At 54.5% G+C, this 26,614-nt stretch overlaps 12 protein-coding genes across 12 annotated transcripts; 6 read left to right on the forward strand and 6 right to left on the reverse strand.

The window, feature by feature from the left end:
- Positions 1-672: 672 nt before the first annotated feature.
- On the forward strand, positions 673-2,308 carry AB675_6923 (Peroxisomal membrane protein PEX29; the record flags this gene model as incomplete). The annotated part of the gene is made up of 2 exons (XM_018147250.1): positions 673-1,831; positions 1,881-2,308. The coding sequence occupies 2 exons, from the start codon at positions 673-675 to the stop codon at positions 2,306-2,308; spliced, it is 1,587 nt and encodes a 528-aa protein (XP_018003586.1).
- A 201-nt stretch (positions 2,309-2,509) lies between these two features.
- AB675_6924 (uncharacterized protein) lies at positions 2,510-3,775 on the reverse strand (the record flags this gene model as incomplete). The annotated part of the gene is made up of 1 exon (XM_018147251.1): positions 2,510-3,775. One exon carries the CDS (start codon positions 3,773-3,775, stop codon positions 2,510-2,512), a length of 1,266 nt encoding a protein of 421 aa, XP_018003277.1.
- A 652-nt stretch (positions 3,776-4,427) lies between these two features.
- AB675_6925 (uncharacterized protein) lies at positions 4,428-6,185 on the forward strand (the record flags this gene model as incomplete). Its single annotated transcript, XM_018147252.1, has 2 exons — positions 4,428-4,590; positions 4,636-6,185. 2 exons carry the CDS (start codon positions 4,428-4,430, stop codon positions 6,183-6,185), a joined length of 1,713 nt encoding a protein of 570 aa, XP_018003326.1.
- Positions 6,186-6,403: 218 nt separating this feature from the next.
- Positions 6,404-7,891, reverse strand: AB675_6926 (uncharacterized protein; the record flags this gene model as incomplete). Its single annotated transcript, XM_018147253.1, has 1 exon — positions 6,404-7,891. The coding sequence occupies one exon, from the start codon at positions 7,889-7,891 to the stop codon at positions 6,404-6,406; it is 1,488 nt and encodes a 495-aa protein (XP_018003240.1).
- An 893-nt stretch (positions 7,892-8,784) lies between these two features.
- AB675_6927 (uncharacterized protein) lies at positions 8,785-9,315 on the forward strand (the record flags this gene model as incomplete). Its single annotated transcript, XM_018147254.1, has 3 exons — positions 8,785-8,992; positions 9,065-9,240; positions 9,301-9,315. The coding sequence occupies 3 exons, from the start codon at positions 8,785-8,787 to the stop codon at positions 9,313-9,315; spliced, it is 399 nt and encodes a 132-aa protein (XP_018003120.1).
- A 179-nt stretch (positions 9,316-9,494) lies between these two features.
- Positions 9,495-10,754, reverse strand: AB675_6928 (putative GTP-binding protein; the record flags this gene model as incomplete). Its single annotated transcript, XM_018147255.1, has 1 exon — positions 9,495-10,754. The coding sequence occupies one exon, from the start codon at positions 10,752-10,754 to the stop codon at positions 9,495-9,497; it is 1,260 nt and encodes a 419-aa protein (XP_018003149.1).
- A 1,088-nt stretch (positions 10,755-11,842) lies between these two features.
- Positions 11,843-12,418, forward strand: AB675_6929 (uncharacterized protein; the record flags this gene model as incomplete). The annotated part of the gene is made up of 2 exons (XM_018147256.1): positions 11,843-12,259; positions 12,323-12,418. The coding sequence occupies 2 exons, from the start codon at positions 11,843-11,845 to the stop codon at positions 12,416-12,418; spliced, it is 513 nt and encodes a 170-aa protein (XP_018003226.1).
- A 1,266-nt stretch (positions 12,419-13,684) lies between these two features.
- Positions 13,685-17,068, reverse strand: AB675_6930 (Leucine--tRNA ligase, cytoplasmic; the record flags this gene model as incomplete). Its single annotated transcript, XM_018147258.1, has 1 exon — positions 13,685-17,068. The coding sequence occupies one exon, from the start codon at positions 17,066-17,068 to the stop codon at positions 13,685-13,687; it is 3,384 nt and encodes a 1,127-aa protein (XP_018003473.1).
- A 695-nt stretch (positions 17,069-17,763) lies between these two features.
- Positions 17,764-19,498, reverse strand: AB675_6931 (putative lysine N-acyltransferase C17G9.06c; the record flags this gene model as incomplete). The annotated part of the gene is made up of 2 exons (XM_018147259.1): positions 17,764-17,881; positions 17,955-19,498. The coding sequence occupies 2 exons, from the start codon at positions 19,496-19,498 to the stop codon at positions 17,764-17,766; spliced, it is 1,662 nt and encodes a 553-aa protein (XP_018003396.1).
- A 2,554-nt stretch (positions 19,499-22,052) lies between these two features.
- On the forward strand, positions 22,053-22,535 carry AB675_6932 (uncharacterized protein; the record flags this gene model as incomplete). The annotated part of the gene is made up of 1 exon (XM_018147260.1): positions 22,053-22,535. The coding sequence occupies one exon, from the start codon at positions 22,053-22,055 to the stop codon at positions 22,533-22,535; it is 483 nt and encodes a 160-aa protein (XP_018003135.1).
- Positions 22,536-22,561: 26 nt separating this feature from the next.
- On the forward strand, positions 22,562-23,431 carry AB675_6933 (uncharacterized protein; the record flags this gene model as incomplete). Its single annotated transcript, XM_018147261.1, has 1 exon — positions 22,562-23,431. The coding sequence occupies one exon, from the start codon at positions 22,562-22,564 to the stop codon at positions 23,429-23,431; it is 870 nt and encodes a 289-aa protein (XP_018003335.1).
- A 1,089-nt stretch (positions 23,432-24,520) lies between these two features.
- Positions 24,521-25,521, reverse strand: AB675_6934 (uncharacterized protein; the record flags this gene model as incomplete). Its single annotated transcript, XM_018147262.1, has 2 exons — positions 24,521-25,093; positions 25,471-25,521. The coding sequence occupies 2 exons, from the start codon at positions 25,519-25,521 to the stop codon at positions 24,521-24,523; spliced, it is 624 nt and encodes a 207-aa protein (XP_018003558.1).
- Between the last annotated feature and the right edge of the window lie 1,093 nt (positions 25,522-26,614).

A 26,614-nucleotide genomic window follows, 5' to 3' on the forward strand; every position in this document is an offset into this window, starting at 1 on the left:
CTCCAGAAAAGAATGCGAGCATGCAGATGAACTGACTACAGCGATAATACGGTGAAGATGCAGGTGATGCTCATCTAGGGCTAGCTTGGACGTGGCCTGGTCTGTTTGTTCTTTCGTTCCTGAGCCAGCATCCAAATCATAAAACTGCCGGCTACCCTGTCCCGGGGGTAGCTCCCCCAATCATAGGCATTAGCGACGCCTAGAGGCCCAGATTCTAGTGGCCCCTAAATTCACCGGGCAACACGCGATCGACGCTGATCTTTCCACCCTTCATGTGGCGTCCTTTCCTCCGCGACCTCATTCTGCCAATCGATTATCCGGCAACCTAGAAATCTGATTCTCAAATTCACGTTACGGGGAGCACTTTGTGCACTCGGCACTGTTCAGTCCCGCAAGTGGCTAGACTCGGATGGTCGAACAAAGGAGAACACCAAGAGCCCTTACCGGGAATCTTATAGCCCCTATCCTATCCCTAAAATGCGGAACCCCTGGACAGTGCTTGAAGGCCAGCACTAGGCGATAGCTTGGTATATCTCCGCCACACCAACTTATGTCATCGATCGACCATGTACATTTTTATCACGTGTCAAACCAGACCTCATTACACTATGGCTCGACGACGATCCTAAATTTGTAGAGGCACTGTGTCGCAATAGGGGAAACCCTGGCGGTATGGACGAGTACACGGTCGACGCCTTCGCCAACCGCGATGAGGCGTTACCGCTGTTGGTCGTCCCAGGCAGCGACGATGAAATCTCGGTCTCAGATACAGACTCAGTGGCATCATCAGCGAGCCGAAGAGATCGGCTAAAGCAGAAAGCTTCACCGTCTCGACTGAAGGAGAAAGCCCAGGAACGACAGGCAGAACGCGCGGAAGAGGGCAAATCAGCATCACTACAAGACCGCCTTTTCGCCAAAATCATCAGCCAGGCCTTCCCAGCAGACATAATTGACGATGAGGACGATACACCCACCAAGGATCGTCGATCCTCCAAGTATGTTTCGCGGCCAGCGTTCTCGATGATGGTGATGGCGAATAATTTCCGCCGCTTCAACGCTCGTATCGGCATAGTGTTCGTCTTCGAGAACCAAATGATCCGTCTCTTCACCTGGCGACATCCTACGCACACCCTCTCCCTGCTGGCCACTTACACTTTCGTCTGCCTGAATCCATACCTTCTGGCAGTCCTCCCACTAGCAGTCGTCACCCTCTTCATCATGATCCCAGCATTCATGTCCCGGCACCCACCACCACCCGCACAAACCCACACCTCAGCAACCACCCCGTACTACGCGACCTACACCGGTCCTGCCATCGCCCCTGCACGAACCATCAAGCCAGCGTCCGAGACCTCCAAAGACTTCGTCCGCAACATGCGCGACCTGCAGAACTCCATGGCCGACTTCTCCAACGCGCACGACACCCTCGTCGCGCTCATCGCCCCGGCTACCAACTTCTCCGACGAGATCCTCTCCTCCACTATCTTCCTATACCTCTTCTTCCTTACCCTCGCACTGTTCATCGCCGCCCACCTCTTTCCCTGGCGCCTCATTATCCTCACTGCAGGTTACGCCCTCATCATCTCTGGCCACCCCTCGGCGCAAAGCTGGCTGCACAAACACCAGAAATCCTTCCTGCGAGGCAGCAGCAGCACCTCCATCAGAGAATCCATCAAATCCACGCAACAGAAACCCGCGGTCTTCGACGCCATGCTGAACGCTCTCCCAACACCACCGGCCTCTCTACACCCCCTAATAACCTCCCTAAACACCATGACCCTCTCCTCCCAACCCCCAACCGCACTCGTCGAGATCTTCGAACTCCAGCACCGTCCCCTCCTCCCCACCCTACACCACCTCCTCGTCCACAAGCGCACTAGAATGGCAGCCCCACCTCTTCACCCCAACCCCCTACGACCCTTTAAGTCCCTCTCGGATCGCAGGCGACCGCCCTCGCGGCACGCGCTTTTTCGAGGAAGTCCAACCCCCCAAAGGCTGGGAGTGGGGGAGTAAGAAATGGGAATTGGACCTTGAAGCAGGCGAGTGGGTGAACGAGAGACTGGTGGTGGGTGTTGAGTTTGGCGTCAGCGGCTCTGAGGAGGCCGGCGTCAACGACATTCCTGCCGGACGGAGTGAGGACGTCGCTGGTGGCGATGGGCTCGGACCGCTGCAAAGGAGGAGCTCAGGAGGCGCGTACAATGGCTGGGTCTGGGATCTCCCGCCTCCACCGGGCCAGGGCGGGAGGGAAGAGGAGGTGTGGCTGGCGTATGGGGAGTATGATGTTCCAAGGCGGAGCGGGAGAGGCTGAAAAAATTGGAGAAAGATAACAAGAAGGAGCGGAGCAGGGACTGGGAGGAAGCTGTGCATTATGGTGGGGTTGGCAGTAGTGCATTGAGGACCGGGGAGTGGCGCAGGCGGAGGTGGACTCGGGTTGTCATGAGGAAGGTGACGGGGGGAGAATGAGGGCTGAATGAGAAGTGATGCTTGCAGATCATTGCTCACTCAGCATCTACAAACGATCAATCTCCTCCAGCTCCCGATCAGCAAAGCCGATGCCGCTTCTAATGTTCTCCCGGGGCCCGCCCAATAAGCCGAGATTGTTATCGCTACCTGCACCATCATCTCGACAAGGCCGGCCACCACCATCAACAGCATCCCCAACGGTTTCCTCTATCCTTCGCCTTGGCGCGCGTCCGTCATCTCCCTCCCCGTCGAATAGCCCGCCAAACGGCAGCAACACCAGCACCGTAGGCACGACAAGCACATTCACCACATTCACCACACTCACGCTTAGATCTGTCTCCACTACCCCGTCCACTACCGTCGCGATTCTCACAAAGCTCAAGACCTCCAGTATCAATGGCGCTATCAAGGACTGAAGTAGGACCATGCTCAGAGTCGTCAGGGCGCGCTCGTACCTGCTCAGCAGGCGCCATCTCATCCAGTATGAGGACGAGTCTCCTGGTGTCGCTGCCGTGACTTTACGGCGGTTGCCCAGTGCGTAGACGATGTAAGCCAAAGAGATGGCGCAGAAGCTACAGATCGCGATGGCTGAGGCGAGGTACAGGCCGCGCGAGACGAGTCTCCTGTCGAGACCATTCATTGGGGTCGTGGAGTCCCCGGACAGGTTAATGGTATGGATCTGGATGACCACAAAGAGGATCTGGAAGATTAGTGTTGCCGTAGAGGCCAAGCAGAGGTATATGATGATGCTGATGAACAGCACTCGACGAGTCATGCGCAAGACCGAGAGGATACTTTTGGGCTGCAAGAGTAGTGTGATGGTGGTGGCAGCGGTCGAAGCGAGCCTGAAGATGGCGAGTGTGAGGGTATAGATGGTATAAGCCGTTGTGTAGCTGGAGATTGGATCTTGTGTGAGAGAGCGGTATGCTGGGAATCGACCGAATGTAAGAGAGCTGTCTTGAAGGACGATGAGGAGCCGATAGATCAGGTCAAGGAAGAGGGCGGAGAGGAGGCACTTGTGGAATGGAGTGCCGCGTTTCGAGGAAGGGGTTATGAAGCCGACGTATAAGAAGGAGACGAGTACCATGCCCAAAGTGATACCATCGACGCCGGATCGGCTTGCAGTGCGAGAGCCATAATTGTCGACCAAGGACCAAGTCAGTGGCTGGCTGACGGGATTGTTATCTGCGTCGTCGCGGTGGTAGGAGGGTGCGAAGAAGACTGTCTGGTGGAGAGAGCCGCGGAAACCGTTGATGGGTACCTCGGTAGCAATGGGGAAGACGGGCGCGTTGAAGGTGCAGCCATCGGCCATGGTTTCAGCACAGGAGATGCGATAATTGCTGATAAACAGACTACGATGCTCACAGAGTCTGCTTGAGTGGCTTCGGAACTCATCCAACGATGTGTATCCTCTTCATTGCGACCTATGTTGGTGTACTCGAACACCGGCAAAGTGAGACATCGAAGAACAATACTAAGCATCTTAGTATTGTCGCCGGAATCGATCATGCTGGACGATGAGACACCCAGAACGTATCGATAGGCACAATCATCATTGATCACATTCTGAGCTCGTCTCGATGCCTCAAAGGAGGAAGAAGTGAGTAGTTGTAGGAACGGGTGCACGTCCAGAGCGTCAATTCACAGGAGTGACAACAACACCATATTCACTGGTCTGCCTGCTCCTTCCTCTGGTGGAATCATGCACTGGCTTGCAGCTACATCTGCAGCAAGAAGGTGCCTGAGACCCTGATAGAAAGGGTGGCGAGGCAAGTGTGACTTAGGATTTCTGGGATATCAAATGACGTCGACCCGTGTCATTCAGCCGCACATAATACGCCAGCTCGCCTCATAATGGCGAAAAGAGTCCGTCTTTTGAATGCGTCTTGTTGCACGCCATCGAAGCCTGGCATGGTCGACCTTGACAACGCAGATGACTGAGGTCATTAAGCAGAGCTTTAAAGATGCCTGGCTTCTTTCTGGCTCTCCACGATCCTCTACAAGGACGACGGCTGGAAGCTCTCGAGCCTGACACATCATATGCTATTCGTGGCAGTGGTCATGGCTTCAAGGTAATTCATGATCAAGACCGCCACGCCGCCCTCAAAGCCCGCCTCGCCATACTAGGTCAGCACTGTGACCAGTTCTCCTGACCAATCTGACTGTCACTAGATGTCCTTCCTCACAGTGTGACGTTGACAACGTTCGAGGAGCAAGGAAGCACGATCCTAAGCCCGGGAGGGCGCCACTTCCATCTACGCTCGTCTTCGGCACAACACAGCTACAGTATCTTGCTTCGTGAGGATGATCAATTCTTAGCGGGTGGTGATCGTTGGGAGGTCCTCCTCGATGACGAGGCTGGAACCCTACATAACTCTATGCGTCCGCCGCCCATACCCCGACCTACACCGGAGACACAATCTCAAGACCTTCTGCCACTGACGCAGCTTCTGTCCGAGCACAATGACCTGCATGCCACTACACCACCAAAAAGTACCAACGACGAGGCCATGACGCAACCTTTATCTGAGCTCGACGATGTTCCGACCACCGTCCTACCCGGGAGCACTCCAGACGAGCCTCCGACCAATTCGCCAGAGCAAGGCTTTCAACAGTCCGACCACGACGACGCACCCGCCTTCGTACCTACACAGAGTACTCCAGATGACAGCCCAGACAAGCCGCCGAAGGAAGTAGTTCAATTGGGTCCTGAGAGCTCAGTAGCGACCACGACGCAAACCTTAATTACTGCTACGCCAACGACTCCTGCTACCGACTACGACCGCGAGACCCCCGATAATGAAGTGGACCTCGACGACAATGTCATCGTTGTCTCACCTAGCGACCAACCACAAGACCACGTCTGCAGCACTCTACCCGAGCCAAGTACTGTGCGCGAACGTACCCGAAAGTCGTCGTCCAAGAGGTCAAGCTCTAACACAGCCAGTACACGCGCGTCCAAACGTCAGAAGAGCATGTACAACGACCCATCAAGTGGATGCCCGACAAAAAACATCGCGTCGACTGAATCGTCAAGCGGATGGTCGACAAAAGGTGCTACTTCGCATCCGGTTGTCTATATGGCCAGCACGACGAACGTTGGCGAGGAGAGGAGGGTCATGCGCAAATTCGAAAAGATGGGCGGGCGAATCACAACGAACATCGTCGAAGCCGACGTTCTGTGTGTTGGTGATGGACCTCTGCTTCGGAGTGGGAGCCTCATGCTAGCAATCTGCAGTGGCAAGGACATCGTCACAGAGGCATGGCTGAGAGCTTCCGTGGACGACTCAACCTTCTTGCTACCAGACCGATATATTCCCAAGGATGAAGCGCACGAGAAGGCCTGGCAGTTCACTCTGGAAGGCGCCATCGATCGCGGACGCGCCGGCTTAAGCCATATCTTGGAAGGTCGCGTGGTGTATATCACAAAACGCCTACAGCAGAGCCTCAACGACAAGCTCGTATTGGAGCTGAAAAACGTCGCGACTGCATTGGGTGCCGAGGAGGTCAAGACATCCGCGCCAAGCAAGAAGGCAATGGCAGAATTCTCAGACTCGATGCTTGTGATCGGCCACAGCAGCACGGATCCGTACGCCAGTAAGGTTGTGGATGCAGGCATCGCATTGTACAGTAAGGACTTGATCAGCATGGCTGTTTTGAGGGGTCGGCTGGAGCTTGAGGAGTTTGTGTACGTTCCTGGTGTCAAGTCGGAGCCCGCCTGAGACGTGCATTCGCGGACCGAAGATAAATCAGGGAGCAGACCTTCGAGACGAGAGCAAAGCTACAAAGCTGCGTCGGGAGTACAACGTGACGCGATACGAAAAAGACATGACCTGTCCAAATGTCCATGATACCTAATTAAAGAAGAGAAGTATGAAGGCCGCCTCACCTCACCTGTCGCCATATTCACTTATCAAAACCACGACTGTAACTACCTCACTCAACTCGCAATCTTCCTTGCTTTCACTGCATGCCTCGCAACGTGCTCTTCGAACCTTTTCCGACTCTTCCCCTTCGTTACTCCATCATCACCGCCAGCCCGCTGCCAAATTGAAAGGACTCCATATCCCCCGCACATCTGCGACCCATCCCCGCTACACGCCATCTTGCAAGTCCCCGGCACGCCCTCAATCGGCATCGCCTCCTTCCGCACCTCATCCGCACAATAGCATTCCCGCGCATATTGCGTCCCGAAGTACTTGAACCCCTTCCCTTGCTTATTCGCTGCACCATCACTGCAGAAGCTCGCGCATTTGGCGTTAGTCATGTCGTCTGACGCAGATCGAGCGGCGGTCATGGCGCGCGCGGAGGTCGAGTCTGTGCCGCAGCCTACGTACTTCCAGCCATCTATACTCGGCTGGGATGCTGCGGTGCCGGTCTTGTTGCTCAGTGTTGTGGTAGCACCGCAGGTAGGCGGGCCTGAGGGTAGAGGTGCGCGGTCAGGGCCAGGTGTCACGTCGTTGCAGCCTGGTAGACGCGGGAGGACGCCGGTGACGACTTCATCGACATGGTTGTTTTCCAGGACGCACCCTTCAGCCTGCTTGTCCGGCCGCAACTTGAACTCCTTGCAATCCTCTACATTCCCCGAGTTGGACGTGCAAGTATCGATCGCGCGCTGCAGCAACGGTATATCCCATCCATTCAAGAAGTCGCCGTGTCCACCGTATCCTGTCGGGTCACCATGCGCGAACACAAACGGCTGGGGGTGGTTCTTGTCATCCGGGTTCCAGAAATCCTTGAATTTATCCGTCTGCCATAAGATCTCGATAAACACTGAAATCAGATTGACGGGGTGCGTATCAGGACATTTCCCGCCGTTGTAGCCGCCGACAGGGTACGCGACGTGCGATGTATGGTCCGGAGAGTCCTCGTTGACGCCATCCCAGCAGCTAGGGAAGAAGACTTGTTGGCGCAAACCATTTGGACAGTTACGGGTTGGGAAGGCGTGAGTTTCTGGCGTGCCAGGGGCATTGTAGTCGATGCACGCGTAGCTTATTGCGCTCTGCTCTGTGTCGTTCTGATCACTGCGCCGAAATGGATCGCCCGCTACCATCCTGAAGTTAGGCGGGAAGGCTTTCATGGACACGCCCTTTGGAGCGCGTTGGAGGTAGTATACCAACGCACCACCATTCTGCTTTACGCTCTCGAAGCTGCCGTTCTTGTGCTGGAAGTACAACGCCGGAACCCAGTAGTTGGAGTTGTCGCCGATGACGGTGCAGGATGAGCAGGTTGAGGCTTGAGTGGTGTTGTAGGTCATGTTGGATGCGAGGCCATTGCCGCCGAGGATGGTGTGCGCGTGGGCGGAGACTTTGCCAGGGGAGACGATCGGGTCGAGGCGCTCGATCGTAAGCGGAGCTGGACAAGGCAGGCGCCAGAAGGCGTGGGTGGGGGCTGCTAGGAGCAGGGCGAGAGGAAGGAGGTCACGCATCTTGGGCGGTGATGGGTGAGCGTCGCTGATAGAAAGACTAGCGCGATAGAGTCGCTGTATCGACTCAAGCGCTATCGTGGGCAAGCAAGAAGCAAATTGAGATATTGTCGAGTCGCAGCAACGACTTACCTACATGCTGCAACGCAGCAGCAACATTTCGCTTACCTGTGATGCCGGATGCGTCGACGATGTATACTGAACACAATGGTTGACAAGCCGGCCAATTTCACGCACGAAGGATGGAATAGCTCCTCTTGGTCTTCTTCTTTGTTCGGATGTCAAGAAGCAATTTTGGTGGGGAGTGGTGTCAGGTCGCGTCAAGCTGTGTCAAACAAAGCTTTCGTGCGACGAGCGTCAGTGCTCGAGCTCGGACTCCCTTCCCGGTTGAGAGACTCTGCTGTGCCGAGCTTCGACCACGCACAAGCCAGGTCGACACGATGTTGGTTGGTGCACTGAGCAAAAAGGCAACCACGGGAAAAAAGGGTCAGGTCCACCCCAGAAAAAGGCGACGAGATCAGATCTGCGATTCATGACGACATCTGATTCGACCCGTTACCTCATGCAGATCAATGACATTTGCGGATATGCATGTCGAAATAATTTGTGCCTGTTGCTGCTCTTCTCCACGCTCTAGATCCAAGCTTCTCGTAGTCTGAACCACGTACCTGCACCTCCAGTCACTACAGACATACGTGACTGCCGTTTCAAAACTCTTGTACTCCTTGATCCTGCAGACTGGATCTTCATCCTCACTCAAAACTTCAACAGACACTTGCAAGAACCAAGCATCCCAAATTAGAGGATCTCACACCGAGGACCTTTCCCCAGCCGCTTAGAGCTTCCTCAGTTACACCAAGTCCTCTGCCGCAGATCTGCTCCTCCGGAACGCAATCATGCCACGTCTCCCACCTCCATCAGCCACCCTCCTTGCACGCACAGCTCTCCTTCACCGAGCCCTTCCACGATCTTCGGCCTCATATACGCTGCGCTCCTTCGCCTCGACCGACGCCGCCGAAAAGGGCGCCCAGAACTCCCGCCCGGGCTGGTCTGGTCGACCTATCGACGACCATGCTGTTAAGAGGGACGGAACAGATTCACAAAGTACATCTCACTGCCATACGCGATCGCCTTCATCGGAGAACAGAAGGATAGTATGACTGACACATCCCACAGGCAAAGAGTCCCAGGAAGGAATGAAGCGCCACGAAGACGCCAAAGCAGGTCAACTTGACACAGGTCATGGCCAGGGCGTGAGTCGGAGAGATGAGGCAGGGAGTGCGCAGAAGACCAAGGAGGAATTCCCGGAGGCGCCGGATCCAGGGCTTGGGATGAACTCGGAGAGGGGCCGTGTAAGTCGCGCTTCCTTTCGCTATTGTTGATGAGTATGGCTGACAGGGATTGGCCTGCAGAAGGGAAATCAGTGAGGTTCCACGGGTGGGCTCCACGGAGGAGGGTGATTGCATACATGCCGGAGTAGCCTGCATAACGTGTGAGGGTTTGGGAGCCTCGTGCCAGTGCGTCGCTGAAGCCTCGACGTAGGCAAGTGCGTAGTGTATGGGGCGGGTGATCGTCTTCCCAAAAACCAGTAAACTTAGAAGCGCTTTCACCTCCCAACATGAACAGAAATGATATCGTTTACCCCAACCGCAACATGCTGATCTTCAGCGATTCGCCTGCCACCGTCGCCTTCGATGAATGCAATTGGTGCATCTCCCATGATCTTTCGTGCCACGTCGCCGACAGTGCTGCCCTTCTTGACAAGTACGCAGTCTCGAAACACAGCCGTGGAACCTGCCGAGCCTGATCCGTAGGTGTGTATGTTGCGTACAGGGAAGACTGGGACCAATCCAAGTACTTCCGCTGCTCGACTCAGTACCTGCACCACGCCGGTGCTGCCGAACCGATAGAGGACCATGTCCTTTAGATTCTCGATCCTTGTCTTCAGCTTCTCATCCATCTCTTTCAGTCCACCTCCCGTAGGATCACCCTGCTCAACCAAGTCTTCCCTCGTATCGAGGTACTCATCGCCCTCTCGATACCTGATATACCCCTGCTTCGCCAACCTCCTCAGAAACACCTCACTAATCGCCGAACACAGCACTATCCGCTCCGCGGCCACCGCTTTCGCAATTTTCGCCACGTTCCGATCCGCATCCGGGTGATCAATCTTGTTAAGAGCCAACACCGTCGGGAACTTCTCGTCCACAAATGCATTCACCATCCTCTCACACGTGGCATCGTCCCACTTCTCCAGCGGCTCTTTCACCCCCAACTTGTCCAAAGTTCTCTGTACAAGTTCTCGCGTCGAACCGTACCCCGAGAACTGCCCCTGCAGGGTATCCGCCGGATGCGCTTTGATAGCAACGTGCCGACGCACGATACTGCCCCACCGGTCCATCAGATTTCCCTGCACCCACCGCACAATCTCGCCCCGCAGCCACTCAATATCAACGCTGGGATCATACCCCCGCGTAACCTTACCCTCCGCATCCGTCGTCCCGCTTACATCGACGACATGGATCAGCGCATCCGCATGCCGTAAATCATCCAGGAATTTATTCCCCAAGCCTTTCCCCTCATGCGCACCCGGAACCAGGCCCGCAACATCCAACAGCTCGATCGGCACGGAGCGTTTCCCGTTAATGCAGGCGCCGTAGTTGGGTTTGCACCTCGATGTAAGGTTCTTCGACGGGTCGCGACCGCAGGCGCACTCGATTTGCAGGTAGCCGATCGCGCGCTGTGGGTCGATGGTCGTGAAGGGGAAGGCGCCTGTCTTGGACGAGGCGTCGGTCAGGCTGTTGAGAGTAGTGGATTTGCCGGAGGAGGGCTTGCCTACGAGGGCGATCAGGGGATCACGGGGCATGTTGCGGCCGAATGCAATGGTTGACGGCCGCTCTTCGTGCGGACCGTCAGGCGAATGCGCCTAGCCGATGCTATCGGTTCTTGTCGAACGAGCGGACAGCGCAGATCATCGCCAGGAAGGGTCTACTGCGCCGGGCAACGGGGTCGGTAGCATGCTTGCAGTAGCTGTAGCTGTAGTTGAGGTCGAGGGTGGTTTGAGTCCGATGATAATTTCATGTGCAGCAGCCAACACCTTATCGATAACGGGCTTTCAGCGGGGCGGAGCGGAATTGCGGCTATCGGCGTTCCGACTGCCGGGATTCAAGACTACGAGTCGATCACTGACGATTCTACGAGATGTCATCAGAATCCTGCTTCGTAGCGACGACGGTCTCAGGAGCAGAATCGACCATCTTGATCTCATCCCGATGACAAGAATGGGCGCATAATTCATGCTGACGTGTAGTAGACGCCATATATTGGTGACGACTCGTGGTCGATTGAAGTCGAATAGGATAGCAGGTGCTTGGTCCCTCCCTGCGTCGGTCGCGTTCCGTGACCGATACAACATTGCATGGATCCAGATGGGACGGTGGAATCACGACAGACAGAAGCTTACATGTGCTCAACAGAGTATTTTAGAAAACGTGCTCTAGCTGATTCAAGCTTGCACGACAAGAACGCGACCCGGCGCAACACATACTACGATGGCGAGTTTCTTGTCGCTCGGTATCATGCTCTGAGTTGAGCGGACAGAGACGAGGGCATGCAGCGGTCCAGAGCTGAATAAAGGACGACTGACTCCCGAGGTGCTGCTTTACTTCCCTCAAAGACCCCTACGGCAGCTTCCTTGTCGCGACGTGGCCAGATCCAAACTTTGCCCTTTCGCGGAAAGGACTCAGCAGGAGGACCAAGCTGGCGTTGGATGCCTCAGCAATTATCAGACCGTGTCACTATTCCACAGTCACAATGCTCGTGCCATGAGAGCCAGGCGAAGCCAGCCCATCTTAAGTAAGTCCCTCAGCCTGCCTTCCAGCGATCTTGAATTCTTCATCTTAACCCCAACTAATCAGTCCCAAGTCAAAGAACATACCACTAACAGCAACAGTCATGGGCAACGTTCTCTGCAGCTGGAAGAAGCTCGAATGCCGTAAGCGATCTCTTGCCGCAGAAATCAATCCGACCTTGAGCAAGCGCACGAAAGGATTCGGTGAGGCGCTCGTTAGCCAGCCGTCGCCCTCTGCAACATTTGGATTGGGCGGTCCCCCACAACCAAAAGACGCTCCTCAACAATCGAGCTTCGTCCAGTTCGGAAACAACAAGCTGCCCATGTCACTGGCCATAGTTGCTCTCGTGTGTTCGGTCCTGGTCTTATTTGCCTTAATCGGGGCTACAATCTACTGCTGCTGTGCAAGCCGACGCAAAATTCGGGCCCGCAAGGCGGCCAGAAAGGCTCGAGCTGATGCGAGAAACAACACGCCGTACTCGGATAACGTGGAGATGGGTAATTACAGCAAGCTGTCCCAGGTATGGTGTGAATTTCCTGACATCGACTGGCAATGCTAATAGTGGCAAATCTAGTGAGCTCAGATCGACCGCGCACCATTCTTCCATCGAAACCTCGACAAATTCGACGCAGCTGACGTAGAGCTTTGTACGGGAATCGGTGTACCACGCCAAGAGTAAGGACAGGGGCCCCCCAATAAAGTCGCTGACAAGCGTCGAGCACATTTCTTTGTGTTCATCAGATCCTGGGTTCACAAGGCACCTGTGAAGGAAATCTTATCGCCTGCTGCTGAGTCCAATGCTCGACGAGACTGGTTGTATCGGTCTGTGTACCGCATATACACTTTCTAGGTATCCATGGATGTAAACATATTACGGTTCAGCTGAACGTGACCTCCAAAGGCCGCTCCATTCGCACATAACATCTTTAACCATCAATCGCTGATCAACTTGATATATACAACTCGCATTTACTGTGTCGTTGAAATCTCTGAGCTAGTGTTCTGATCCTAACAGCCTTGATTGCCGAAATCGACTTCCACCAGAGTATACAACAGCAGCAGCAGTAGCCATGGGCAACAAATGCACAATCTCTGGATGCCTTGCATGCGACACTTGTGATGACAAAGGCCACCCGAAGCTAGACCGCCGTGTACTATCATTCGCCGAAGAGGTCATGTGGGATGCCGAGTACCATGCAGGAGCCACACATGTACTACCCTACCACAATAAGACCATCCGGGCCGTTGACAATGGTAATGATCTCACCACAAATGGCCACCACACCGGGCCGTCCGACTGGGTGGTCAATGGCGGCTGGGTGATCATCGGCGCGGGGGTTTGTCTCGTGCTTCTTGTTGCTTGCTGGGCGTTTCCGGGACGTGGAGCATCGAGGCGGACTCGTCGAGGCACGACTTGGCCTAGGGTGATTGGGAATGATCTTGAGAACTTGACGAGGCGGACTCCATCGAGGCGTCGTAGCAAGGCCACGATGAGTGGGGTTAGTGAGAGTAGCAGGAGCAGCAGCAGCGGCGGCAGCGGCAGCGGCCGCGGCAGCAACACGTGGGTAGCACCGCCAGCATATACCGCGGAGGATGGCTGGGAGAACATTGCTTTGAAGGGTATAGGCGATACTGTGACGAAGCCGGATCCGGTTGCGCCGAGATATATCTATGGAGGGAAGTATTTTGGCGGTCGGGCATGAGATTGCGTCTGCAGCAGCTTAACCCACAATAAGCCAGCCGCACCTTACCCGATATCATCATACACAGGAAGGTGTAAATCTGGACTGACGAGCGAAGAAAGTACCCTGGGGCGCATCAGTGACCTCGATACCAGCTCTATCATCCCCTTCGGTTATCAGCCTTGCACGCTCCATCCGCGCAGAGGACAACCGAGCTTCCATTTCCATTTTCGTCATGACTTAGCCGTACCGCCATCGTAGCTTTAGACCTCAACGTTCTCAAACAAGAACGCTGGACTTCCCGGCACAGCATTCTCCGAGATCTGCGGCAAGTCCTTCTCGCCCTCCTTGACGACCTTGATCACAACCTCCTTGCAACCCGTTGTCTTCATTAGACCACGCTTCATCTCGCCCAACAGCTCCTCTTCCTCGAACGGCAACTTCCGGTCACCGCTCAAGACGTCTCCTCCCTCAGCAAGGACCTGCGCCTTCAGCCCCTTCGCAAACGGCACCGCCTTCTTCATCTCCGGGCCCTTGCCCGCCATCTTCGCCACCGCTGCATTCAACTCCTTATCGCTCCCCGGTCCGTCCTCGATCTTGTGTTCTTCGAACATCTTCCGAATGAGGTCGACGTATTTTGATTGCCACGCAGGCCAGCTATCCGCGACAAACACCGTCAACTGCTTCGGCTTCTTGGGGTCGAAGGCGGTAGCCTTGCCCTTTGCCATCTTCTTCGAAGCTTGCGCTTCCGCGGAGGTGATGTTTGAGGTGGTTGTTTTGACGTACTCTCTCATCGCGGTCAGAGCGCGGTCTGCATCCGGCACCTTTGGCCAGCGGGCGAGCTGGATTGAGGTCGGCTTGTGCAGGACTTCGAGATACATGTACTCCGCCCAATGCGGCGCGATGGTGGAGATGATTAGGGCCTGCAGCTCGACGTACTTGAGGATTGTGGGCCGGGACATCGGTATGCCCGAGGACAGGCAGGCTTCGCGGTAGAAGTCGCGGGCGGATTGGAAGTCGTAGAGGGCCGACTTGAGTGCCAACTTGTAGTTCGTCGCAGCATAGTGCGCCTCCGCCTCGCGCACGAGGAGGTGCATCTCGTCTTCAAACAACTTATCCCACACCACACTCCCAGATTCACCCCGCAGCTCGGAATCCTTGAGGGTGCCCTCGATCCACTCTTTCAAAGTGTACAAGCGCATAATCGCCGCATTAGCGCCCTTCTCCTCGAAATTCGCGTCCTCCATGCCGTCGCCTGCGTCCGCGAGACTGATTCGGGTGGCGTCTGCGCCGAACTTCTTGGTTGCTTGGCCCAAGGTGAGGAAGTTTCCCGTCGATTTGGACATTTTCTCGCCATTGAGCAACAAGTGGCCGTTGGCGCGGACCGAAACGGGCCAGTACTCGCGGGGGAAGAGGGCGAGATGGATGTACAGGAAGAAGGTGAGGTGGTTGGGGATTAGATCTTTGCCGGAGGAGCGCATGTCGAGGGGGTACCAGTATTCGAAGGAGCGGCGCAGGCTGCGCAGCTTCTCTTCTGAGAGACCAGAGGTTTTGGAGACGGACGCAATGTCGCTTGTGCGCGTGTAGATGTAGTCCCATACCTCGTCGGTCATCTGCTCTGGCTTGATGTCAAGTGTCCCCGGGGTTTTACCGAAGCGATCGCTGTGTAGCATGTGCGCGATAGTGTAGTAGGACATGTAGACTGTGCTGTCGGAGAGGGACTCGACGAGGAACTTGGGGTCCCAGGGGAGTTTGCTGCCGAGGCCGTAGGTGCGGGCGCATGCCCATTGGTTGAGCCATTCGAGGTTGGCGACGAACTGGTTTTCGGTTTCTTGGGCGTAGGTCTCGAGGCCGGTGGCTGATTTGACGTATTCGAGGACGGTCTTCTGCCATTCAGGGTCATTGATGCCGTAGTTCAGAAACCATTGGGGGATGTTGGCGACTACGCACTCGTCGGCGGAGCGAGAGATGACTTCGCCGGAGGGATCGGCGAAGGGGAAGGCGTCGTTGGAGGAGATTAGGGCTGCTCGGACTTTGTCTTTGGCGTCAGTGACCTTTTCGCCTTTGAATTGCCCGACTAGCATGGTGCCGTTGTAGAAGCCTTCTTTGTAAGCGAGGTCTTTTGCCTCGGCTAGGGCGGCGGTGTCTTTGGGCGATTGAATTTTCATCTTTTCGACGAGGTGTTGTGCAGCAAGGTTGCCATAGGCGGGCGTGTCGATGATGGGGAGCATCTTGAGCTCAGCCCATTCTTTCTTGATGCCATAGAAGTCTGCTTTCTTCGCCAATTCGCGCATTGTTGCAAAGTCATCAGGACTGTCTGATGGCACTGAAGTGACCACACCTGTGCCCTTTGTTGCAGAGACAGATTCCATCGGCAGGATCCTGACACCATCTGTATGGACCGATAGCGGCGCATTGATCAGAGTGCCAACGAACGCCGAGCCCGGCAGCTCAACGACTGGCTGCAGCTCCTTCTGATCGCGTGGGAACTTTGACTCGTCGTCTGGGAAGAACTTGCCCTGGAAACACATGTTCCACGCTGCTCGCTTTGTGACGACATAGTACTCCATTTCGCTCGCCTTAAAGACTCCATACTTGATGTTCGGCCCCACAAAGCAACACACCTGACCGTACATCGTCTCCGGCCTCAACGTCGCTGGCACAAAGTACACATTCGCATCTTTCGGTATCGAGCTTCCAATGGCCTCCTGTGCCTTTGGAGCCCATTCTTTGACCTTCAACTTCAACGCCGTGTACTCAGTCGGTCCTACGCCCTCGCCCTTGGTCCGATCATGGTCCATACACGGCTGCCCATCCTTGGGCGAGTAGATAGTATATCGCTTGCCGTACAAGATCTTGTTGGCTTCATGCAAACGATTCATCTGCCACCGCACGAATGCATCGTAGTAAGGATTCGCATCCGTCGTCACAAACTGCCGCCGCCAGTCTATCCTCGCGCCGAAATCGATCAGGTCTTGCTTGGCCAAAGGCGGGAAGTACTCGAGCCAGTAGTTGGCGTCGGAGAACTTGTGGATTTCTTCTCGGGGGATACCCATGGTGAGCATCGTCTGGAATTGGTAGTTGGTCTTGACTGTCTTGGCTGCGGCTTTGCCCTTTTTGCTCTTGAACTTGGTGATGTCCTCTTTGACGTTGACGTCTTGTGTTGGGGCAACGGGAACGCCGTTCTCTGGTACATTCTCGCCTTCTTCGTCGTCGAAACGTTCAAAGTTCTGGCCGAAGCGGCGCACATCTTCTACGAGCTTGTCCGCGCAGGCTTTAATGGGCATGCCCGTGCAGTGGAAGCCGAGAGGAAACAGGACCCGCTTGCCCTGCAGACGGTTGAAACCGGCGGTGAACTCGACTTTGCTGACCGTGAAGGAGTGGCCGGCGTGCAAAGTGCCGTTCATGTATGGGTATGCAAACGTGCCGAAGTATTTGGGGTGTTTGGTTCGGATGTCGCTCGCTGATGCCGAACCGAATGGGATTTCTTCTGTTGTTGGCGCATCTGACTCAAAGACTTTGTCTTCCTGCCATTTCTTCTGGTACTTCTTCTCGATCTCAATCAGTACGTCGCGGTTGTGTGTGTTTTCGAGTTGCAGGGTTTTGGCTGAGTTGAGGGAGGGGTCGACGGGGATTGTGGTCGCCATATTGGCGGGAGCAGCTGTTGAGCGCTGCCAGTCGAGTCGTTGTCACGCAAATCGCTGCAAGTTTGTTGTGCTTTCGGAAACGAGAGATGTCGTGTGCAGAGTTATGAGTCGCATGCCAGACAGTCGAAATTATTTCCACGTCGAAATGACCATCTTCAAAATGACTCAAAAATCGACAGTGCGGGGCGGTGACTGACTCGGCCCAAGAATTACGATGTACCAATATACAAAGTAGTTCGTCAAGTGCCGCTATCATGGTGTTGGGAAGTCATCGAGGCCATCAGAACTTGAGAACGAGGAAACCAAGTTGCGTGGAAGGTCAAATTGCGCGAAACGGCGTCAATGTTGCGACAGTTACCAAGCACGACTTTCGCGAAACGAAGACTCCCTCAGGGCGGTGTTCATGGCGGGTCACACGATAGTGGAGCCACGAAAACCACAGTAGGTCAATGTTGAGATGAATGATTGATTGATGCAACAGCGCTGGCTGAAGATCACTGCACAAAGCTACTGTATCGCTCGAGCGTTAAGGCAAGGACAACATTGCTGGAGGGTTGATTTCGAACCTGGCCGCAAAGCCAGGGCTGAAGTCCGGATCGTTAAGTAGAAACGCGCCGTCTGCCCAGAGGCCGCCTGGGCTCTTATTTCGGCAAAGGTGAAATCACCAGGAATTGCAAGAAAGGGGGCGCTCCGGCTCATATGCTCGGAGCGATCCAGCTCTCTCTGTCCAGCTTCATCACCGCACTCTGTTTGTGTGGAAACGAGACCTCGCCCTGCTTGTAGAAGCCGGCTTCCTTGAGGTAGTTGATGAATCTGCGGAATAGTCAGTACCCTGCTTCAGATTCGAGCCCAGACATCGCGAGAGAAGATGAGCAGTCCCACTTACTTGGTATTGTCCACCCGTGGCTCCAGCATCACCTGCTCGGTCCGACTGTCGGCCAACCAAGCATAATGGACCAGGGAACTCAGCCATACTTTAACCCGATGCGGACCCCGAAACTCGTTCTCTCCCACGAGCACATGCAGCCCTCGACAGTGATTGTCCAGGCCTCCACCCAAGAGTCTGCCCAGCTTGTCTTCCTTCACCCAGTATACCTCAAAGTAGCCAAAAGGCTTGCCATCCCAACAGCCGAAAGCAGGAAAGGAATGCCGACTCGATAGACAGTCCTCAAGGAACTTCTTCTGCCGTTCTTTTGGTCCAGCCTCTCCCCACGCGCGGTTGACACGTGGGTCATTCATCCATTTATGCAGGAGATCGAGATCGGAAGAGCGCTCATTGAAAGACGAAAGCGTAGGCAGTGTTGCTACACTGATGGGCCGATCGCTAGTGGACGCTGCTGCTGCCGGGGCGGGCAGACCCATCGAGTTGCCATTCGTCGCAAAACTGACGTGCGGTACTGGTCGCGGGGATAGCGATGGGACTCTGAAAGACAACCATGATTCGAGACTTGGAATATAGCGCGTATAGAAGGTCTCGCCTTGTCGAGGGGGCCTCGGTCGGATTGGATGCCGGATGTGATTTGTGAAGGTGTACTGAGGCGGAGGAGGTGGATAGTATGTAGGCAGATGGCTGGCGGATTGAAATGGTCCACCAGGTGACGAGATGCCAGCAGAGAGTCCATCGGGCAAGATGCCCGTTGTTGTGATGTTGTCCACCGGCCTGGCAGCAGGACGACCATCCGCCGTTCCTCGCTCCGGAGACGACGGTCGCGAAGGATGTGGTGACTGCGCTGGATATGGTGAATGTGCCGAGGGTGCTAACGTGAACAGAAACAGCCGCGGATCGATCTGCCAGAAGGCTCGTTGGCTCACAAAAGCCTCACCCCAGCCGCCGGGGAGTCTGATGTCGGTGTCGGTGCCCACGCATGAGTCCTCACTTGCAATGAGACCCATTCTCTCCAGTTTTTGCATTACGTTCTTGCCCTTGAATATGCCTTCTCTTTTGATTTTTATCCTCCAATCCACCTTGGGCCTTCCGGCTTCAGGAGTGAGTGCGGAGTCCTCAGTGAGAATCGACATGTTGGGAGCCTCCTTGTGGAAGTACCACCATAACGTAGCCCATAACATCAGTGCTATATGTCGAGTGGGAGAAGTAGGCCCCTTGAAGTCGCTGTTGGCTGGCATAGATATACTAGATATGAAGACCGTGTCGCTCTGTACCGTTGTCCTAGCAAACCGGTGCGATATCGTTCGTTTCTGGTTGGGATCCTGGTCGTCTGAAGGTTCGCGAATGACAGAGATCCGGCTCTTACGCCGCTCCGTCTCGTTGATCTCGTCGACCTCATCCTCGGTCTGCAATTGTACCGTCCACCCTGGCGGCATAGCTGAGTGGTGCACATCGAGGTTAGCGGACTTGAACGAGTAGCCGCCAAATACAGGTGTGACTGTGTAGGTCTGCCCATTGGGCAAGTGTATGACCGTTGAGGGCATCTTTCCTCCACGGCGGATGATGTCCTTCGGTTCCGTTTCCTACAGGAAAGGCATTGAACGACTATCTCTGGCCGTGTGAGGAGGCCTCCCAAATGCTGGCGTGGGTTGTACGGGACACAGTTTTCGTATTCCAACTACGTCGCGGTTCGTGGTTCGTGGTTGGTTGTTTGCTATATAGTGTATAGCGTAGTAAAGCACGTGCGACAGAATGGATGGTGGTTCTGGAAAGACTGAAGTCTAGATCATGCGGTGAGAAAGAATGCGAATGTTGTGCTATGATACTAGGTATTGTACGGCCACATGGGAAGCTTGGATCAAACTCGGAGCAGCGTCTGAAGATAAACTCGGTTGCGGTGACCTAGTGAAGAGATCTGCCCGCCTGCAGGTGCGTTGCGCAACTCATTTTTTGGGTGGTGATGCGGGGCAGCCTCGGGTTCCGCCCACTGGCAGACTCAGGCAGTGAATTCAAATGACTTCACTCGTCGACTCCGAATAATGCCGCCTCCTTTCTCAATGCCACAATGCCGACCAACATTTCGTTCCTGGTAGCACTGCGCTGGCGCTCAGGCCACGCCACTCTCGCGAAGCCAGAGTTGCAAGGAGATGTGGACTTGCCAAAGATATCAACAACGCGTCCACCGGTGCTCCAGCTGGAGCCACCAAAGCTGTCCTTGGCAGGTACAGCTTGAGTCGGCCCGTTTGCTCTGCTTGCCATATCTCACCGGATCCAGATACTGAAATAACCTCCATCACATGTTTCACACCTCTGTTGGACTTTGAACTGGCTGCGCAACCACTGTCAAGCACGCATGCTGCCACTTCATTCACCGACTCACCTTAGTACCACCGAATCATAATGCGCGATTTCAGCGAGTAAGTTTTCTGCCCGAACCAGAGTTTCCCGCCGTGTCGATCTCAACAGAACTTCGTCACCTTGCGTGCAGCGTGTCTGCCGTTACCTGCTTCGGACAATGTTCAGGCGGAGAACTTACTTCTAGAAGAATTCTCAAAAGAGAACATGTCACTGTTTCGTTGACCCATGCAGCCGGCAGTGCGTGAAGATCAAGACCTCCTCGAGACTCAGCCTACGCCAAGTCCAAAATATTATCTCGATAATCAGGAATCGAGCCTCATTTCGTCCTCCGGGCACCACGCAGCATGCGTTGGACAAGCCGTCTTGTCTATCTGCATTGTATGAGAGGTGCTAGCTCGAGTCTGACTGCACACACCGGTCTACACGTGGCAGGCTTAGAGCGTCCGCATCCTGCGGCGACTTGCCACACCGACGAAAAATGGTATCTTACTCCTGGAATCCTAGAATCCTGTTCGAGCGTCACGAGCGACCGATGTCGCTGCTTAGTATGAGTGTACCCTACCACTCAGGCACGAGATTACTCTCGCGCCAATTGACCGCTGACGGCAACCACCGTCCGCCACAGCGCAGCAGACATCAAGCTGAAGTTGGCATAGAGAAATGTTCATGCACTCAGACCTATTCTCACTTAGAGACCCAGGTGATATTACCTGACTAGGAACGAACGAAAATGTCGGAGGCCGTGATGGGCAGGCTCTAAAAGGGTTTGAAGTTGCCCGGTCGTTGGCAGATCTGTGCTCGTGTGTCGAGCCGAGAGCTTGAGTGAAGTTCATTCGTGCCGAGGATCTCTGTCGAGTGAGTCAATGTTGTTCATTCTGCATTCACTGGGCCAACATCGACATGCCGTGCCAAGTGAGTACCCGAGTCTGAATGGTGCAGCGACGAGTCAATACGTCCTGACCCAGTCGGTAGAGTGATCACTGCTGTTAGTCTCGGTGTTCGCATTGTTGCTGAGGGTATAAGTAGCTGTCACTGGTCCTCGACTTGCTGTGTTTCTCTTCTCCCCATCGCCGGTGTGGAGGCCGCGTTACTTGCCATGCCAAACAGCATCCGCTGCTGCTCGATGGGGCGACTTTCTCAGAGACCGCCAGACAAGGTAGAGTACGGTCAGTGCCAGTGCTCGGATGTCATGCTGTGCAGATGACGGTAGAGTAGAGATACACAGCGGGGCAAGATCGAAGGTACTAATCACGACAAACTTCATGGCCTTAAGTAAGCATGCATGTTCAGGCGAAAATGACACGCCTATCGCATTATGGCCCAGGCCGAGTGTCAGCGATTGGATCATCTGCGAAAGGCTACACTGTAGCACCATTCTACACCCCTCTAGGCGGCCTTAGTGATGACTACTCATAAGAATCTACCACTCCACTTCTCAAGCATTTCTTTGCCATCGTCTTGACCGCGACTTATCCTTCCCAAAAATCCTCTTAGCCATCATATATCAATCCTGCACGTCTCGCTGTATAGTGACTCGAGGTCGTCTACCCTTGACAAGCACCGAGAATCATTGCGTCAGGAGATCACGAGCGAGACGTGCGACAGTACGCACTGCCTCGCATTCGCCTTCTGGTCGCCTCGCGACATAACCTTTGACACTCGTGGCATATCGACCCATGTTCTCGGAACAAGACCAGTGAGTGTCAAGTAGTCGTCGCAAGTCTCCGGACGACTACCAGAATGCCGTTCACCGTCCTGACCGACGACAATGTCCGGGAACTGCTTGACGGCCTCAGCAAAGAAGACGCCCTTTTACTCCAAAACAACCTAGGCGACGCCCTACATGGCTACTCCACAGGCGATACAAACTCACCATGCTGCTCATCCTACCAGCCCCAGCGAACAGTAATCCGCAAGAATGGCATCACATCACTATTCATGCCCGCGACAACAGGCGACTCAGTCGGCATCAAAGTCGTGAGCCTAGAAACGCCACCAGAGGAAATGCCCAACTACAAGAAAAAGTCCTCCATCTCGAGTATCTCAACAAAAGGCACTGGCGGCAGCAACCGCTCCATGACAGACTCCATGTCCAACATGACCCTCTCGCCCGCAAGCACAATGGGATCAGAAATCTCCGCTGCCTCCTCCATCAGCGGCGCCTCCTTCCAACCCCCAACTCAGTCTCAAGTGCCCAGACCACCACACCCCGAGGCACAGTAACTATAATGGACCGATATGGCAACCCAATGGGCATTCTCAACGCCGAAGAACTCACCGCTTTCCGTACCGCCCTCGCATCTACAATCCTCTTCCAGAAGCGCGAGCACGTGCACACCATCACAGTCTTCGGCGCGGGCAAGCAAGCATACTGGCACATCCGCCTGGCTCTACTCTTCAAGGGAGACCAGATCAAGCACGTCAACATCATAAATCGCAGCATGGACCGATCCGTGCGGCTGATGTCGCAATTCCAACCACAAGACGGCGAAAAGCTGCCCTGGCGGTCTGACGTCAAGTTCTCAGCCTTGTCACCCGACTTCGGCGAGTACGGCCGTCTGCTAAAAGAGCAAGTGCGCAAAGCAGACGCGATCTTCTGCTGCACACCGTCTACTACACCACTATTCCCACCCGAGTTCCTGACGAGTCACAACGGGCAGAGGAAGGGGAGGTATGTCTCCGCGATCGGCAGCTATGCGCCGCATATGCTAGAACTCCACCCAGACGTCCTGAAGCACGCAACGGACACCTTGCCAGAAAGTCACGCAGGACACATACACGGCCACGGCATGCCGCACTTCAAGGCCGCGAAGAAGCAAGGCGTCGTCATTGTCGACACGCTGGAAGGAAGCATGAAGGAGGCCGGAGAAGTCATTCAAGCGAAGCTGAAGCCGGAGCATCTGGTGGAGGTAGGCGAGTTGTTGATGATCAAGAAGAGCGTGATGAAAGAGTTGGAGTTGGGCACTGGAGCTGGAGAGAAGGAGCTCAAGGATTGGCTGGTCAGTGGTAATGTGGTTTATAAGGGCGTGGGGCTTGGGTTGATGGATTTGAGCGTGGGCGAAGGGGTGGTCAGGTTGGCGAGGGAGAGAGGTGTTGGGGTTACTATTGAGGATTTCTGATTTGCGCATAGCGACAGAGCCAATTTGCCAGCGGCTGTGAGCTGGAGCAGTCGTCGCCGATTCCAAGACTAGGATCAGGAGGCAGTAAGAGCTTATTTGAGGTGATGATATTGTGGACTATTGCGCTGTGCACAATTTGATGCATGTGGACAGTCACCATAACTTATGTTTTACCCTATTGATCTGATGCGAGTGGCAAACCCCCAGATCAAACCCCTATCCCGTCCACTATCAGCCTCAATCCCATCCCCGAGCATACTCAGTTGTCTTCACCAGAATCTGTATTGTGTATGCTCGGCACCCTTCACCCCTGTACTCATCAGGTAAACCCCCTTATTACTGCTTATCAGACACCCCTAACCCCACACCAAGCACTCCATCTCTCAATTGATTGTTGAGCCTTCTTGCTCTCGTTGTAGCCCATTTGCCTACTGAAAGGCCCGGCTGTACTCGTGACGTTCTGGAGGCTGACACTCCCTTTCGCCACAAGCACAACCAAATCAGTTTTGTGGTAATTTTTGAACTCCACCGCTGGTACCGATATTGAAATAGTGCTCAATCTCGTTGTTGTTACATTTTTTGTGTTGCTCGCTTTTGCCTGACGCCAGTAACGTGCTCAATTTCGTTGTTGTTGTATTTTGTGTGTTTATTGCTTTTGCATGCCGCTGATAAGGTGCTCAATTTCGTTGTTGTTACATTCAGCGTGATTGTTGTTTTGATGGTCATTGCCTGATGTGTCTGCTTTTGCCTGATGCTGAGGGTGAAGATTATTCGATGGTCATTGCTTGATGCCGATAAAGTGCTCAATCTTGTAGTTGCTGCGTCTTGTACCATGTTGATTGTCTGGTCTGATGCCGATGAGATGCTCAATCTCAACGTCGTTGTCTTTCAGACTGATTGTATCGTGAGATTGACCTGGTGTTGTCCTGCCCTCAAGCAGTCTTGTGGCCGCCCCTCATCGTCTTCCTCATCGGCTTGGCGTTCGCCGGGGGGCTTGCGCGGGTCCCCTCAGGGCAAACGAGCGACGACCCGGATCGGTGCTCTGGCGTGCGTGCATTCGCTTGACAAGCAGCGGTGCATACATGGGAGTCAGCCCTGAAGATGCAAGCGCTGGCACGCGGCGATCCCAGCTGCAACGCTGAAATCTTGCTGCTGTGTATTCGTCGTGCCTCCTGACCAGGCTGACCTCGAAATGAAGTCGGTGTCAGCACATTGTAGTTCGGCGTCGGCATGTTGTAGTTCGGTGTCGGTATAACTGAGTTCGGTGTCGACACACGGAGGTTCGGTGTAAGTAGACTCGGCGTAGACGACATCGCCACTGTATAGTCGTTCGAGTTCCGGTTCGACGGCATTCCGTATGACTCGTCGTAATTTGAGTGTATTGGTGAGCTGCGCTGCGAAGATCTTGCAGGCGATGGTGCCAGACGCGGAGATCTCGTAGTTGATGGTGTCAGACGCGGAGATCTTGGTGGTGATGATGTTTGACCACGAGTCTGACGGGTTCTTTGTTTGCTTGCCCGAGTTTTCTTCGGAAGGCAGCAATTCAGCGAGCGGAAGAAGCCTGAACAACCCATCTTTGCGGTTGATTATGGTTGGGTGATTGAGCTCGAGTGAAGTGGAATTGGAGCAATGGAGTTGGAATCGTGATGTAGTTCTTGTGTTCTGATGTTTGAAGTCACTGTCTCGAGAATAAATTGCTTGTGTAGGCGATCTAGTCTCAAGAAGTGCTGTGAAGGAGGGAAAAAGTGGTCAGCGACTAGAAAGAGGATTAATAATATGGCCTGCCTGCGCAGCCCTGTGTTCCGCTGGTTCTGTAGGTGTCCTTTGCAGATCTTGTTGCTGCTGTTGTAGCTGGGTGGAGCAGGTTTCCAATGCGAGCAGTGGGCGGGCTTCGGTCCCGGCTTCTTTCTGGCATGTTCTGTGGATGCGGAGAACCAGAGCGGGAAGCCATGATGAGTCACAAACAGGGCTCAGGTGGAAGCCTAGTTCAGGGCTTCGATGCTGTAAACTATGCCAAGCGCCTCCGCTCAGCTGCGGACCTTGGGAGCGGAGGCGCTTGGCACACCTAGCAAGCTGAGATATGCTGCCATCTTGGCGCTGCTTGTGACTCACCATAGCTTTCGACGTTGCTCTCAATAATCCAGAAAACATGACCGAACCACACTGTTGAGCGGACTCCCTAGACACAATAGACCCAGTCCGTGGCCTCCCTGGCATCCAAGATTCGCAAAATGCCCCAAAATCCATTCGGAAATGCTCAAAACCTGAAAGCAGCAGAACTGCCCACCTGGCCGTCAGGCAGCCGCTGGTGTGCAAGTTTGAGTTTCCGACGTAATCTTCGCGCTCCGGTTCACGGCCAAGCCCCCCATCTAGGCTTATGCTTCCGCTCCACTCCACCCCCAATCCACTACGTGATTGGAAGATGCCAGTCACAAGCTGAAGCCGAGGCCTGCCCAACAAACGCGTCAAAACCTGCTCACAACACAATAAACCTTGAAGAAAACTAGAACAGAACCAGCATAACACAGCGCTGTGCAGTGAGTCAGCCACTGGCAGGTACTATCAAAAAAAGAGCCCTCACCCTGGAGTCGGAAAAGACCACATTGTGCTGTGTCCAAGCCGGAAACCCCGGTGAAAAGTCTACACACAGCTCAAGTACTGAGGCGCAAGCTGAAGACTGTGTATGGTCGGCCTGCGACGTTGACGCGCTTTCCCGCAGTGCAGGCTGTCAGTAGTCCTTCACTGGTACCTCTTCTAGTGAACGGACGAAGCTAGGACGTCAATCTGTGAGAGAAACCGCTACTGACCTCTCTCACACGGAGGGCCGAGCCCCTCCTACCTGTTTTTCATTGTCGTGCTCGACTTATCGACGCGTCAGAGAAGAATGTATCGAAGCTCACTTGCCAAAGTCACCGTCAACCCAACTTGGCTGTGCCTGTACTGGGGCGGTCTCTGCCTTGGACTCTGCAATGAGTCTGCTTTGCCATTGCGGCTGCATTCCCGTAGCTCCCATATTCCTCCGACGCTGGTATGGATTCCGCAGAGAGTGGTCTTCTGGTCCTCGGCACGTGCCGGGTCAAAGAACTGTGACGGAAGGCGCAAGATCCGTCACAACACTGTCAAAGATCGGTGATGCGCAAGTGCCGACATGCCTGGAACGTCGTTTGATATCAGATGCAGCCG

Source organism: Cyphellophora attinorum, assembly GCF_001299255.1.
Source record: "Cyphellophora attinorum strain CBS 131958 chromosome Unknown Contig5, whole genome shotgun sequence".
In the NCBI taxonomy this organism is placed as follows: Eukaryota; Fungi; Ascomycota; class Eurotiomycetes; order Chaetothyriales; family Cyphellophoraceae; genus Cyphellophora; species Cyphellophora attinorum.